Here is a 13811-nt window from a genome sequence, read left to right on the forward strand (position 1 = left end):
GATTATAAAGGAATTGAAAGGAATGTAATGAAATGGAATAGAATGTATTTAAGCATGGAAAATGAATGAAAAATAATGGAATTGAATGGAATTAAGTAACCTTAATTGGATGTTTTAAAATAAATTAATGGAATGTAAATAATCTTGTTTGAGAGTAACATAGAGGAAATGAAATAAAATAAAATCATTTTATGACAATATTACTATTAAACCCCTATTTAAAATAAAAGATTGAATATATAAGGATATTTTGGGAGTTTTAGTAAAAAATTCATTAAATCTAATTTCAATCCCTTCTATTCCTCACAATTTCAGGGGGAATGAAAATTTAAGATTTTAAGGAAATGGAGAGAAATGTGTGTTCCACCCTGCTCATTCTATTCCCTCTTACTTAAAATCTCAAACAAGAGAATGAAGTTTCCATTTCCTCCATTAAAATTTCTAAGCAAGGGAAGGGAAGAAGATTTTAAAATTATTCTTTTTATTCATTTCCATTTCATTCTCTCCTCCCCAACAAAGGCTAAGATCTTCCCAATATTTAGCAAGATCTCTCTATTCCCCTCCATCCAAACAAACAAATCTTCCTTGGCAAACCCATTGCCATTGATACCTATTCAAAATGGCACCCGATGTTTTAGCATTAATATCATGCTCGATTATCAATCCTTGCAAAAGTTTCCGTTCTAGGGATGTGCAACTCAAACACCTAAAAGATGAGAGTAACATTGTAGAAAGTGCACATAACATCACTGTGCTCAGAAGTCAATACTCTTTTCGAGAGAGACTTGGATTTTACATAATAGACCTCATCTGTTCCTCTAATTCTAATAAATTATTTTAGGGGATCGCATTACTCCACCCCAAAAGCTAAGTATTCTATAATGGCAATACACTAGATTAAGCATTCTATAAAATCCACCCAGAATATACATATTTGTTACCAACAAATTATCGCAAGGAAAGCTATAATAGTTCCTCATTTAATAACAGCTATACCGTACACATGACCAGATTATGATCTTATCCTTGTCCACATTAAGATCTTAATGACAAAATTAGAACAGTCTGACTCTTTAAAGGCCCCTGATTACTGCTCTCAGATCACAACTTCTGTTACATTTCCAACTTCATTTCCTGTTCTTATCTGCAATTGTAGTTTAGTTTGCTTCTCAGTTAAATCCCATTCAGAAAGAGTTTGATTTCTTCTCAACTTCCAAACATTTAAAATTGGATATATGCCATCTCCAGCCAAAATCGCCACCTCCTATTTGTCACCAGAAACTTGCTTGGCATCTCCACTGCCGAAATCATCATTGCCACTTGCTTCTGAGACTTGGTCTTCTTGCTTGGTCAAGACACCATCCAGTTTTCTAGCTTCCACAACATTCAGCTGATCCTCAATATCCTGAGCCTCCTTGGCAACCTCAGTACTCGTGCTACTATCACCAGCCACATCATCAACCGAGTTGGTAATCATCTTATCATTCTCCACAACCGTGTCCAGAACTCCACCAGGGTTTCTTTCAGACTCTGAGAGCTGAATATCAGAACCTTCCGGACCATTATCTTGAACAACTGTTGCGTCTATGCACAGTGTTTCATGCTCTTTCTCGATATCAACATCCATATCAGTTTTTGGGCTTCGTGAAGCATCCCTTTGCTGTCCTTCATTTTCATCGTGGGATGGTCCAACTGGAACAGAGCTTCCAAGTTGTTCATCAGAGGCTATAGGCACAGGAGTCTCTGTGCTTGGCACAACAGTCTTACCTTCTTCAGCCTCAGCCAACTCTAGAGCACGATTCTTGGCTGCAATTTCTTCTTCCTTTTGTGCTTGTACTCTGTATTTTTCCATGAGGCTTTGTACCCTTTCCAGCTCTGCTACAAGATCTCCATACCGCCCCTGCAAAGTTCGCTCCAGCTCTTTTTGTTTCTGAACTTCCTCCCGGATACCATTTATACGGTACGACGCTGCTAATTGCTCTTGCTTTTGTAAAGCTTTGAAGCACTCAAGTTCTGTTGCAGCAGTGTCCATCAGCTTTATGGTTGCCTCAATTTGTGGCCAGAGACCCATTCTAGCCCGTTTCTGAACAATCATAATGTCCAATTACTTAGTAATCTATGAGTTTCATAACAACATCATCACTAAAAAGCAATAAATCTATGAGCTAATATCGCAAATCATTAATGGGAAATCTTCCATGATCTAGATCAAAGATAGTGTGTGTTTTGGGAACAATATTATTATATTATGAGCACCCTTTTTTTAATTGGTAAAATATTTGTAAGATAATACTATTGAATCGTTCAATAGACATTGCTGCTCCCCAGAAATGTGATGTAATTGATAATAAAAAAAATTATTCCAACAGAGGGCTTGCACAACAAATATGCATGTTGAGAAATCTTCAATAATTGTCTCAAAGAAGGATGTGTTACACAGCTATAAGTTTAACCGTATTCTGTATTTGAAGCAAATATGAGAGTAGAAAGATCTTCACTCCTATCATTTAATAACAAAAGTAAGCTTGATTTATCAAAAAAAAAAAAAACAAAAGTAAGCTTGATCGGAAAATACATCTTTGGTGTCTGGTAACAGAAAGAAATTATATTAAGAAATTGCACTAGTATAACGTTAAATGACACCTGTAGCTAAGAGTCAACTAGTATCTCAGAGGGAAAACATACCTCATAACCTTGTGTGAGAATTTCAACCTTCTTCCCAAGGGTTTCTGCCTTAGCTTTATCTCCATCCATCTTCCTTTTCACATTGTCAAATTCATTCTGCAAGGCTGCCAGTTTTTCCATGTTTCCAGCAACACTTGAGAGACCATAAGCACTACGGGTGGGGAAGTACATGAGATCACCTAGACAAGTTTTGTGTGCTTCAACAAATTCATCTAGGGATTGATCCTCATGCCCCATTGCCACACGAAGATACTGTGCCTCTTCCTTTATCAGAGAATCAGCCTGCTAACAACAGTGTAATTATTAAAACTTTGAGACTGGATCATCAATAGATATGCTCCAACAACAGGAAATATAAGGGCTATAAACTACAAAGACAGAAGCATAAGTTTAAACTGTATATATAGGTGATATATAATGTGCTTTGCATCATATAAGATGTAATATGGACCAGAGGAAAGATCCAAGAAATTACAAAAATTAGTAACAGGAAACACAACAGTTAAACATCTACAGCAGAAATCATATTAAACAGTAAAAAGAAATTCTTATCTAGTAAAATGATATTAAGTGGCAAAACATTAACCAAAAATTACACAAGATGTAACTTGAACCTAATAAAGAAAACACACATACGTATATATTAATACACTATCCTTTGTTTCAAAATGTCTTGATTTTGGAATGACACGTTGTTTAATGAAGGATAAATATAATAATTTACCAATATCGCCAAAGAATATGTATTGGTGATTATCTTTTTCTTTTTGATAGCTAAGGGTAATCTTATTCAGGTGTCCTTTGTTCATATGAGGGGCTTTCATCCATCATCCACTTATAACTAACCCCAGTGATGCAAGGGAAATTTGAGAAGATTCAAGAAAGAGAAAAAAATTGAGTAGAGAAAAACAAATCTCAACCTCAATCTGAAACTTAGAGAATAATCTTTATTCAATGGAAAAACTGAGTTTACAATGGCTAAGCATAGTGATTTATCACTTAAGGATTTTGCTATGATGATCTCATGCTGACATCATCACAAATAAAACCTCCCTAAACTATAGTTAGCACATGTGTAATACAATCAGTCACATGCTAAAAAATCACAAGCTATAGTTAGCCATTACAACATTTACCTCACATGTCTAAATCAATTAGTGACATGACTAACCTCTACTATAACATCCTTTTTTTTATAAATAATAAATTTCATTGATAGAAATAACAAATACATAAAGACAACACACACAGGACGTGTACTAAAGAAAGTTTCAGAACAGAAAGAACTTAGAAGTGTAAAAACTGCATCTATCAAGCAAATCAGACAAAGACTTAAAAAAGAAGACACCCAATGCATTTGTCCACCCAATCAGAGTCTGGAAGAAAGAAATCTTCAAGTCTTGAATTGATCTTTCGGTTCCTTCAAAAATCCGAGCAATACTCTACCTCCATACCCCACATCAAACAGTGATGGATTGTATTCCATATCACCCCATTTCTATGTTTTCTAAAACATGCCTGGTCAGTTAGCAAAAAGCTCCACTACATCCTTGGGCATAACCCAAATAACCCTGAAAAGTGTAAACACCATACTCCACAACTCTCTGGCTATTGGGCAATGCAGGAGTAAATTATTAATAGTCTCCCCTTGCCCTCTCACACATACCAGTCAATAACAATAAGCCTACGCTTCCTCAAATTATCATTAGTCAAAACTCTACCCAACGCCGCCATCCACACAAACAAATTAATCTTTGAAGCCACTTTGGGAACTCCATAGAGTCTTTCAGGGAAACGACAATTGGGAAAGGGATTGTAACTTTATGGTAAGATCTAACATCAAAAATCTCCTGAGGAGCAAGTTTCCACCACAGCCTATCCACCCTTTCCCCTTTCCGCACTCTGTTATACAGTAAATCCATGAAGAAGGCAGCAGACTCTAACTCCCGAATCTGAACCAATCAAATGAAAATTATATAGATCTCCCTGAGAAAGAAATTAGTTCTGCCACTAATGCATCCCTGTATCAAGCAACGCCATACAACTCAGGGAAAATCTCCTTTAACCGGGGGGAATATCCATGTCTAAAATTATTTAATCATGTCTCCAAAGGAAGCCTTTGTTGCAGGGGTTCTACTATCCATATGTCTAAAAGTATTTAATCACATCTACAAAGAAAGCCTTTGCTTGAGTAGTAGATTTCAATCACATCTGCATGCTCTTGTGGTTGTGAAGTACTTGATTCAACCACCTCATCATGCTCTAGTGGAATAGTCAACCACCTCATCAAGGTCGCATCACCTAGTTAACCTCCCCACCCATTCCACACTCTTGTGGGTCAGGAAATCACCAATATTATCTAAAATATAAATCACCATTCAGTGAGTTACTTCCATCCAAATATAGAAAATCTTCCTATGCTCTTGTGGTATTTGTTTCTTTGTTCTGAAAGAAAGTTGGATAACTATAAACCAGGCAACAAGCAACCCTCTAACTCGATATTTTCATCAAAATAATAGGATACATTAGATTCTTATGCTTTTCACAGCTATTTTTCCTCCTTTCCTACACTATAAAGGGTCATGTCCACTCTTTCAAAGGGTGCTCACTAAAAAATCAGAAGATATCTAAAGCCAGACAGCTAGAGTGGAAAATATAAATAGAAAAAAGAAGAGGACAAGAAAAATCCCAAGCTTCACCACATAGAATTTCCTCGAAACCCTAAGCCTCACCATCTAAGGTGCTTCAAATCACCACCAAGCTTAGAGAAACATCTCTAATAAGAAAATTATTATCAAACTGAATTGCTTCAAACCATTCCCAGAGCCTCTTTTTAATAGGCTTCAAGGAGTACATCAAGCCACAATTACATAAAATCCTCAACAACATTAAATTCTAAATTCAAAAGTGAAATCTTGGAGACTCAAAAATTCAAAAAAATAAATTATCATATTCCCTGATTGGATAAAACTAGATCACGGGTTTTGAAGAATATGAAATTTTACGCTTGACACTTGCACCAACTCTAGAAGCACTTCCGATTACACTAAGAACAAAATAACTTTTTGTTCCACCATATTAAGTTCATTGGGAATGATAAAATTAATGGGTGGAATAAATGATACAGCCTTATCTTGCTTGACAGGAAGCATCATTGTATCAAATTTCTCTTTCAAATAACTCAGCACCCACTAAAAACGTTATGTATTGGCTCTACCATCTATGGTTTAGGATGTGGTAAGTTTTCATATGTTGGCACTTGTATTTCTTTTTCAGCATTAAGTTCTGGCAGTACTTGAGTTTTCTTCATCTTCAAGATTTCATTACCAACACCACTGCTTTTCGTGTGTGAAACCATGGTTTCATTGCTTTTTTTTTTTTTGATAAGTAATAAGATATATTGATAAAAAGGAACACCCAAGTGCACCAGAAGTGAACAAGGGAAAGGAAATCAAATACAAAAATTGCAAGAGTCTAGGAAAACAATAAAAGAAGGGAAAGATTTATTTTGCAAAGCAAACAACCAATCTCTTAAAGTTCTAAAAAAGAGAAGCTTGAGGTCCGGAATAGATCTCTCAGAATCTTGAAAACATCTACTATTCCTCTCCCTCCAAAGGCACCACAGTAAGCAATGAGGAATGATAGACCAAATAAAACCATTTCGATGACGACCAAAGCTGCCTTGCCAACATCGCAGCAGCCCCAAAACAGAGTGTGGCATAACCCAAGAAACTCCAAAAAGACCCAAAACCATAGACCATAGATCCGAAGCAAAAGGACAATGAAGGAATAGATGGTCAATAGATTCACCATTTCTCTTACACATGTAGCACCAACCCAAACTTGTTCCAATCGATTCACCATTAACTTGAACCCTCATTTTGTTCTTTTCAATTTGTGACACATAACAAATACGGAGCTATTCCCCTGTCTCAAATAGTTTCTTTTATTAAAAAATTAAAAATTAAAAAATATATATATATCACTCTGATAGGAATGGAACAAGTTTTTTTTTTTTTTTGATAAGTAATAAGTTATATTGATATAAAAAAGGAACACCCTAGTACACAGGGAGTGAACAAGGGATAAGAAATCAAATACAAAAATTGCAAGAGTCTAGGAAATCAATAAAAGAAGGGAATGATTGTTTTTGCAAAGCAAACAACCAATCCCTTAAAGTTCTAAAAAAGAGTAGCTTGAGGTCCAGAATAAATCTCTTAATATCTTCAAAACATCTACTATTCCTCTCCCCCCAAAGACACCACAATAAGCAATGAGGAATGATGGACCAAATATAACCATTTCGATGACGACCAAAGCTGCCTTGCCAACACCCTAACAGCCCAAAACAGCGTGCGGCATAACCCAAGTTACTCCAAATAGACCCAAAACCATAGACCATAGACCATAGATCCATAGCAAAAGGACAACGAAGGAATAGATGGTCAACCAATTCACCATTTCTCTTACACATGTAGCACCAATCCAAAATCCACACCTTCCTTTTTTGTAAATTATCAATCGTCAAGCATTTCCCTAAGGCAACAGTCTAGGCAAAGAAAGCTACTCTAGTCTACTTAGGGGTGTCCACGGGTCGGTCCGGGTCGGGTTTGTGCCCAACCCGAGACCGACCCGATAGAATCAGGTTGAGAAAATCCTGACCCGTCGCCGACCGGCGAGGGAGTCGGATCGGCGCGGTCGGTTTTGCGCCGGAAACACGGTCGGTTCGGTCGGAACCGTCCACGGTGAATAATCCAGCCAAAATAGTTGATTTCAGGAGAAAAAACGCCAAATCCGGCGGAGATCTAACCGGATATGGTGAGATCTCGCTAGATCCGATGAGATTTCACTAGATTTGGACGAAATATCACTAGATCTACTTGATAAGTCACCGAAATATGAAAGTTTGTTGCCAGAATCTGGAAATTTGAGGCCGGAATCTGGAAATTTGAGGCCGGATTCTGGAAAATATCGCCGGATTCTGGAAACTTCCGCCGGATTCTGGAAATTTTTTGATGGAAATCTTAGTACATTGGTCGGATCGGGTTTTCTTGGGTTTTGGAGAGGAAAACCGAGACCGACCCGCCGGAGTCGGTTTTTGGAACAAATGACCCGCCGTCGACTGGTGACTTGATCGGGTCGGATCCGGTCGGAATCTTCGGGTGGGTCGGGTCTTTGGATTGGATGGACAGCCCTGAGTCTACTAAGCGATAGAGTTGTTTTCCAAAAAATTTTAATGGAAAACAATCTCTAAAAAATAAGCAATACTTTTTATGTTGACCAAAGATAGTTTTCCTCGACTTTTTTTTTTATGCTACCAAACAGTGGAAAATGCGGGAAACTATCATTATACAAGGTTTTCCAAACAAACAGAGCATTGTTAAAGGAAGTGCCAATTGACCTATAGCTCATTGCCAATATAGTGCTTCGAATACTACCATGGTTCACTAGAATAAAGCTTCAAATAATAAGAACCAGCCAACTGACCTATCTATCAAAAAAAGAATCAATCTACTGACCTTGGTTAGGCTAATTTCTAGCTTGTGCAAATATGGATCACAGGACCGGGCAAGGTCTTAAGTCTAGGCTGTAGAAGAAATGCTAATTGGACCACATGCTGTCAATAGTGAGCCAATGTTGTGAACAAGTGGTGCCGGCACGTTATCAACTGGGTTGATCACATACTAACAACCTGGACCCATCACAATCTGCTTTGAGCCTTCAAACCTTTTTTACTTTTAATTCTCTACTACGAAAACAATAACCAATAGGATGGGTGTGTGACTCTGAACTGATGGTCCTCACAAGGGAATTTGTCAAGCAGTGGTCATCGACTCCCCGACTCAGCTTTGGCACTAATGATGAGTGAGGTGGCGTCCGATGGGCCTATGGTGGTCGTACGGCAAGTGGTAACGCAAGGGCACACAACGGGGGCAATTGGCAACTCAATTTCAAACATGGGTTTAATGCCCAATCCCAGTTCCACAATGGTAGGCAACAATATCAACGGGCTATAACTACAGAGATCAGCAGCGATGAAAAAAGGCTAAAAGAACAAAGTTTTGAAGGATTTGGGAGATGTGGATGATGGCCATTTGGTTCAATAGTAATGGCTGTGTAGTTAGGTATGGATTTAGCTTAAGCAAATTGAACTTCTCTTGGGTTTAAGGGCAGAGGTTGGATGAGTACATGTTGGATTCAAATTGGGTTGGTGGCTACTAGCTGGAGTGATACAGGTTAGTGAAGTTTTGTTTAGCTGTGATGTCACAGTGCCAAATGAGTTTTCTGGCTATAATTGTGGTTCCTGGTTTTGGCATTGGTTCTGGATGGCGACAAGGGGTACCATTTTTGTGATGTGTCCTCAACGATAAGTGGGAACGCCTCATTGGGTTGGGTTGCTATGGTGATTGTGTCAGCCTTGGGTTGTTGATTTGGCGATTTTTAGGTTGGGACCTTGAGGCACTGGTAATGGGACTTTGTATGATGGATGGACTTACTATTGGCCATGTGGGTGGGTTGAAGTTCAGGCAAGTTTGGCTTGGTGATGGGCCTTATAGATTGTGGGTTGTTGATGATTTTTGGGTTTTTTTTCCCCTAATGGTGGTAGGATGGGTTGCTATGTTGGCACAAGTTGTAACTAATTGGGACAGAATAAGAGTTTTTCTTTTTTTGGACTATTGGTTTCAAAGGCGCACAAATAAAGATCAGTGTTTTACTTATCAAAAAAATAAAAAGATCAGTGTTTGCTTTGATACCAAGTTGGAGTAAAATGATGAGTAGAAATTAGAAATAAGGGAAAAGAAAAAAGGACAGGAAAAATCCTAAACTTCACCACCTGGAATTTTCCTAAAACCCTATGCTTGAACACCTACAGATGCTTGAAATTGCCACCAAGCATAGAGAAACATATTTAATCATAATTCTTTTTTTTTTGTTTAAGTATATTTAATCATATTTCTTATCCAAATTGCATAGCTTTAGATCATTCCTGGAGACTCTTTTTAATATGATTCAAAGAGTACGTCAAGCCACAATTACATTCCATAAATCCCCAACAACATTAAATTTTAAATTCTGAATTCAAAAGAGAAATCAAGAAAAATCTGAAATTCAAAATTCAAAAAAACTTAAATATGAGATTTCAAATAAAAATTAAATTAAATTAATAAATTATGAAATAATTTTGGTTGTGCACCCCACATCAACATCAAAATATATCAAATAAATGTTCAAACTTTCAGTAGAAAGAAATAATAATATCATATACCAGTAGATATTACAGAGCATCAAAAGATGTTCCAATTTGTTACCTTACAGCTCCCTCACAGCAGCATCTGTTCTAGACAATTCTACTAATTCAAACATGAAAGACAATAGCTTCAATTTTACATCAATGAACAACTCTGACAACAAGGACAGGACAAGTAACTAAAACAATGTGCTTCAATTAAAGCTGAATAAAAAAGGAAAAGCGACAAGCTACATGATTAGAGAAGCAGTGATGAAAGCAATAAATACAATAACAATACAGAAGAGCTAAACACATACCTCTTTAAGCTCATCTTCTTCAAAATCTTCAATTTCTGGGACATAAGTTGTATCTGCAGAACGCTTGGAACCTTTCTTTTTCTCCTTATTCATTTTTTTGTCAACAGGATACTTTGCATTATCATGATCTAGCAGGGCTAGAAGCTCCTTTCTTATAATTTCATCTGCCTGCTCGATAGAAGTGGGAGGAACAAAGGAACTCTTGTCTCCATCTGCTCTCATCAGAGAATTTCTAATTAGATCCAAAGAAGCTGCAGGAGGTCTAGGAAGCTCCCTTTGCAGTACTTTAGATCTTTTCCTAAGTAATGCCTGCTGCCGTGCCTCTTCCTCAGCTCTTTCTCTAGCTAACCTATCAGACATATCTTCTTCAATCTTCTCCTCCTGTTCTTCATTATCTTCCGGAACCGGTTGCATAACTATCTGGTAGTCATTCTTGGGCTGTGGAAGATTGGTTAAACCCGACCGCAAGTTCCTTCTCAAATCAGCTTGCCTTCGTTGTTCAAGTTTCACAGATTCATGCATATCCATGTCTTCATTAATATGAAGTTCATCCCTGAGTGGAGTTCCTTTAGGGGTCATACTAAAAGAAAAGCCATCCCTTGATGGTGTCATGCCAATTCTAGGAGTTAGTCCAGCAGCTCCAGGAGTTGCTGATGGAGTCAGCATCGGATTTGGTGTCTGTAACTCCCGTTTCTTAGGAGTGACCCCTGAAAAATCAGAAGGATGCAACTCTGGATTTTCTCCTCCTAATAATGGTGTCTGAGACTCTCTCAACCTGGCTAGATTTTCTGCTTCCATCATAATAGCATCACCCTTACCAGCAGGTGTTCTTTGGGGAGTTCGTAAAGGCGTCATTCCTGGCTGTGGTGTCTGTGCATAATTTGCAAGAAGAGCACGTGTTGCACCACTTCCTTCACTAACTTCCTCACTCCCTGCAAGAAGATCACTAGCATATCCCATCTTTGCAATCTCCTCCAACTCATGATCCGAAATCTGTGGAGCAGGAAGCATAAGTTTCGACCTCTTCCTAACTGTTTCCGGATCATTCATCTTGTTGGCTTGCAATATAGATGACGGAGCATCCTGCCTTTGCGCAATTTTGTTCTTCGCAATATCCTGTTTTCTCAATTGTGCTTCCACATCATTTCTTCTTTTCCCTTCAAGTTCTTCAATTGTGACCGGAAATTTGACCAGATCTACAGGCCTATTTTCGTCGGAGACATCAAAAAATCCAGCAGGAGCCTTCTTCTCAAATGGAATCTCCGTATTATAGTCTATTCCCCTTCTTTTCCTCTTTCGGTGCCTATTATCAATCCCAGCTGCCTTCAACTCTCTCCTCTTCTGTAAAGAAGCGAGTCTCCTAGCCTCTTCAAGCTGCTTCTCCCTAGCTTTCCTCTTTGCCTTCTTTCCCTTTGTGTTGGCTAACCGAGCTCGTGCTTCAGAAAGCATTTCCTTCTCATCCTCATCCATATCAACAGGATCTGGACGTGCTGGCTTGGACTCAGGGTTTGGGTCAATCTCTCCAGGACGCAATTTCCGAGGGTCATCCCCTGGTTCATAGTTCTCGTCCTTAGCGCAGGCTGCATCAAGGAGTTTCTCATACCGCTCAAGGCATTGCGATGGAGTACGACCAACAATTGGTGCAATTGTTCTCCATTGTGTGGGCATGAGTTTAGCAAGATGAAGCAGTTTCTCATCCTCTTCTCTTGTCCACTCAGTCTGCAAAAACTCCCCGAAATCAATTAATCAGTTCCTATCAAAGTTGACAAGGTCACACCCTACTTTGTCCATAATAATCATATCATTTATAGACCCAAACCATTTAAACAAATCTAGAAATCATATAAGAGTAGACAATTTTCAAAAGTCATTTGTACCAATGAAATAAAGTGATCCATATCTTTACTCATATTTGTATAGTTAACAATATTGTATACAATATATGAGCAAAAAAATAACCATTATTTTCTAGTAAAAATAAGTATTGAATTTATAATTTTCACTCAATTATCTACCTTATAACAAAAGCATAACCTATTAAATGATACAAATTACAACATAAGTTCACCACTATATATTAAAAAGGATATGACGCCATCAACTTTGATGGGACACCTGACTATCACACCACGCAAAAAATGCAGAAATACAAACACACACATTAAAGGAAGGGTCCAAATTTCCTGTGTTCATTACTTAATGTATCAAAAAAATAGTAAACCTTGATGCAACTTCAATCTACAAGACAAAAATGCAAAATCTAACACACTATATATACACTCTTTTAGAAATACATATAAATAAATAAAAATAACAGCAGAAGAAGAAAGTAACCAAAAAACAAAAAAGAACCCACAAAACAAAGTCATCCAATTTCAATCTGCAAAACAAAAATGCAAAATCTAACACACTATAGACACTGTATTGGAAATATATAAAAATAACAGCAGAAGAAGAAAGTAACCCAAAAACAAACAGTCATGCAACTTCAATCTACAAAACAAAAATGCAAAATCTAACACAGTATATATACACTCTTTTAGAACTACATATAAATGAAAATTAACCCAAAAACTAAAAAGGACCCACAAAACAAATAGTCATCCAATTTCAATCTACAAAACAAGAATGCAAAATGTAACATTATTGGAAATATATAAAAATAACAGCAGAAGAATAGAGTAACCCAAAATCAGAAAAGAACCCACAAAACAAACAGTCATCCATTTTCAATCTACAAAACAAAAATGCAAAATCTAACACACTAAGATGAGAGTAACCCAGAAACAAAAAAGAACCCAGAAAGCAAATAGTGGGAAATTATCCAAATTATAATCTAAACTCCATAGCTTTTATAGCAATAGCATTCATTATCTGAATTGAAAAGAAAAGGAGAAAGGCAAGGCAAGACCTTTTTGATGGAGGGGTCGAGCCACTCGTACCAGCGAGCCTTGCACTGTTTGGCAGACTTGCGGACGAGAAGAGAGGAGATTCGAGCCCATTGATTCTTGCCATATTTCATGACCGCCGCTTTCAAGATCTCATCCTCGGTGTTCTTCCACACCCCTCCTTTTATCATTATCCTCATCTTCGCTCGTCTCTTGTGTTGCTTCTCCTACTACTACTGCTTCTCTGCTTTCTGGGTTTCAAACCCTCATAAACCCACCACCACAAATCAATAAGATAGCTGCAGCAAAACCCTCAGCGCTTGCTCTCTCTCTCTCTCCCCTTCTCTGTGTGTGTGCAGGAAAGGAGTTTTATTTATTTTTGTTTTCCTGTTAAAACTAAAAGGGGAGTGTGTGTGTGTGCGTCCTCTTAACCTTTTGTTTTAAAAAATAAAAACAAAATTGCCTTAATTATATTGAGAGCAAAATCTTTTTAAAATAATAATGTCATTTTAATATTATTATTTACATTGATATTATTTTGATGTTATTTTAGTTAAAATCTAGATTTTACCCTCTTTTTTATCATGTTTTTAAAACATGAGTTTTGTTGATTTAGCTAAATTTTTAATTCCTGTATAATAAAAGGTACTAATCACAATTGACCTATATTAATAAGTGAAAAAAAAAAAA

General features: G+C 37.3%; 1 protein-coding gene across 1 annotated transcript; it reads right to left on the reverse strand.

Moving 5' to 3' along the window:
* Positions 1-948: 948 nt before the first annotated feature.
* Positions 949-13520, reverse strand: LOC126717568 (cell division cycle 5-like protein). Its single transcript, XM_050419378.1, has 4 exons — positions 13145-13520; positions 10234-11952; positions 2686-2967; positions 949-2083 (listed from the first exon to the last, which is right to left on the reverse strand). Exons 1-4 carry the CDS (start codon positions 13319-13321, stop codon positions 1265-1267), a joined length of 2997 nt encoding a protein of 998 aa, XP_050275335.1. The 5' UTR covers positions 13322-13520; the 3' UTR covers positions 949-1264.
* Between the last annotated feature and the right edge of the window lie 291 nt (positions 13521-13811).

Source organism: Quercus robur, chromosome 3 (genome assembly GCF_932294415.1).
Source record: "Quercus robur chromosome 3, dhQueRobu3.1, whole genome shotgun sequence".
In the NCBI taxonomy this organism is placed as follows: domain Eukaryota; kingdom Viridiplantae; phylum Streptophyta; class Magnoliopsida; order Fagales; family Fagaceae; genus Quercus; species Quercus robur.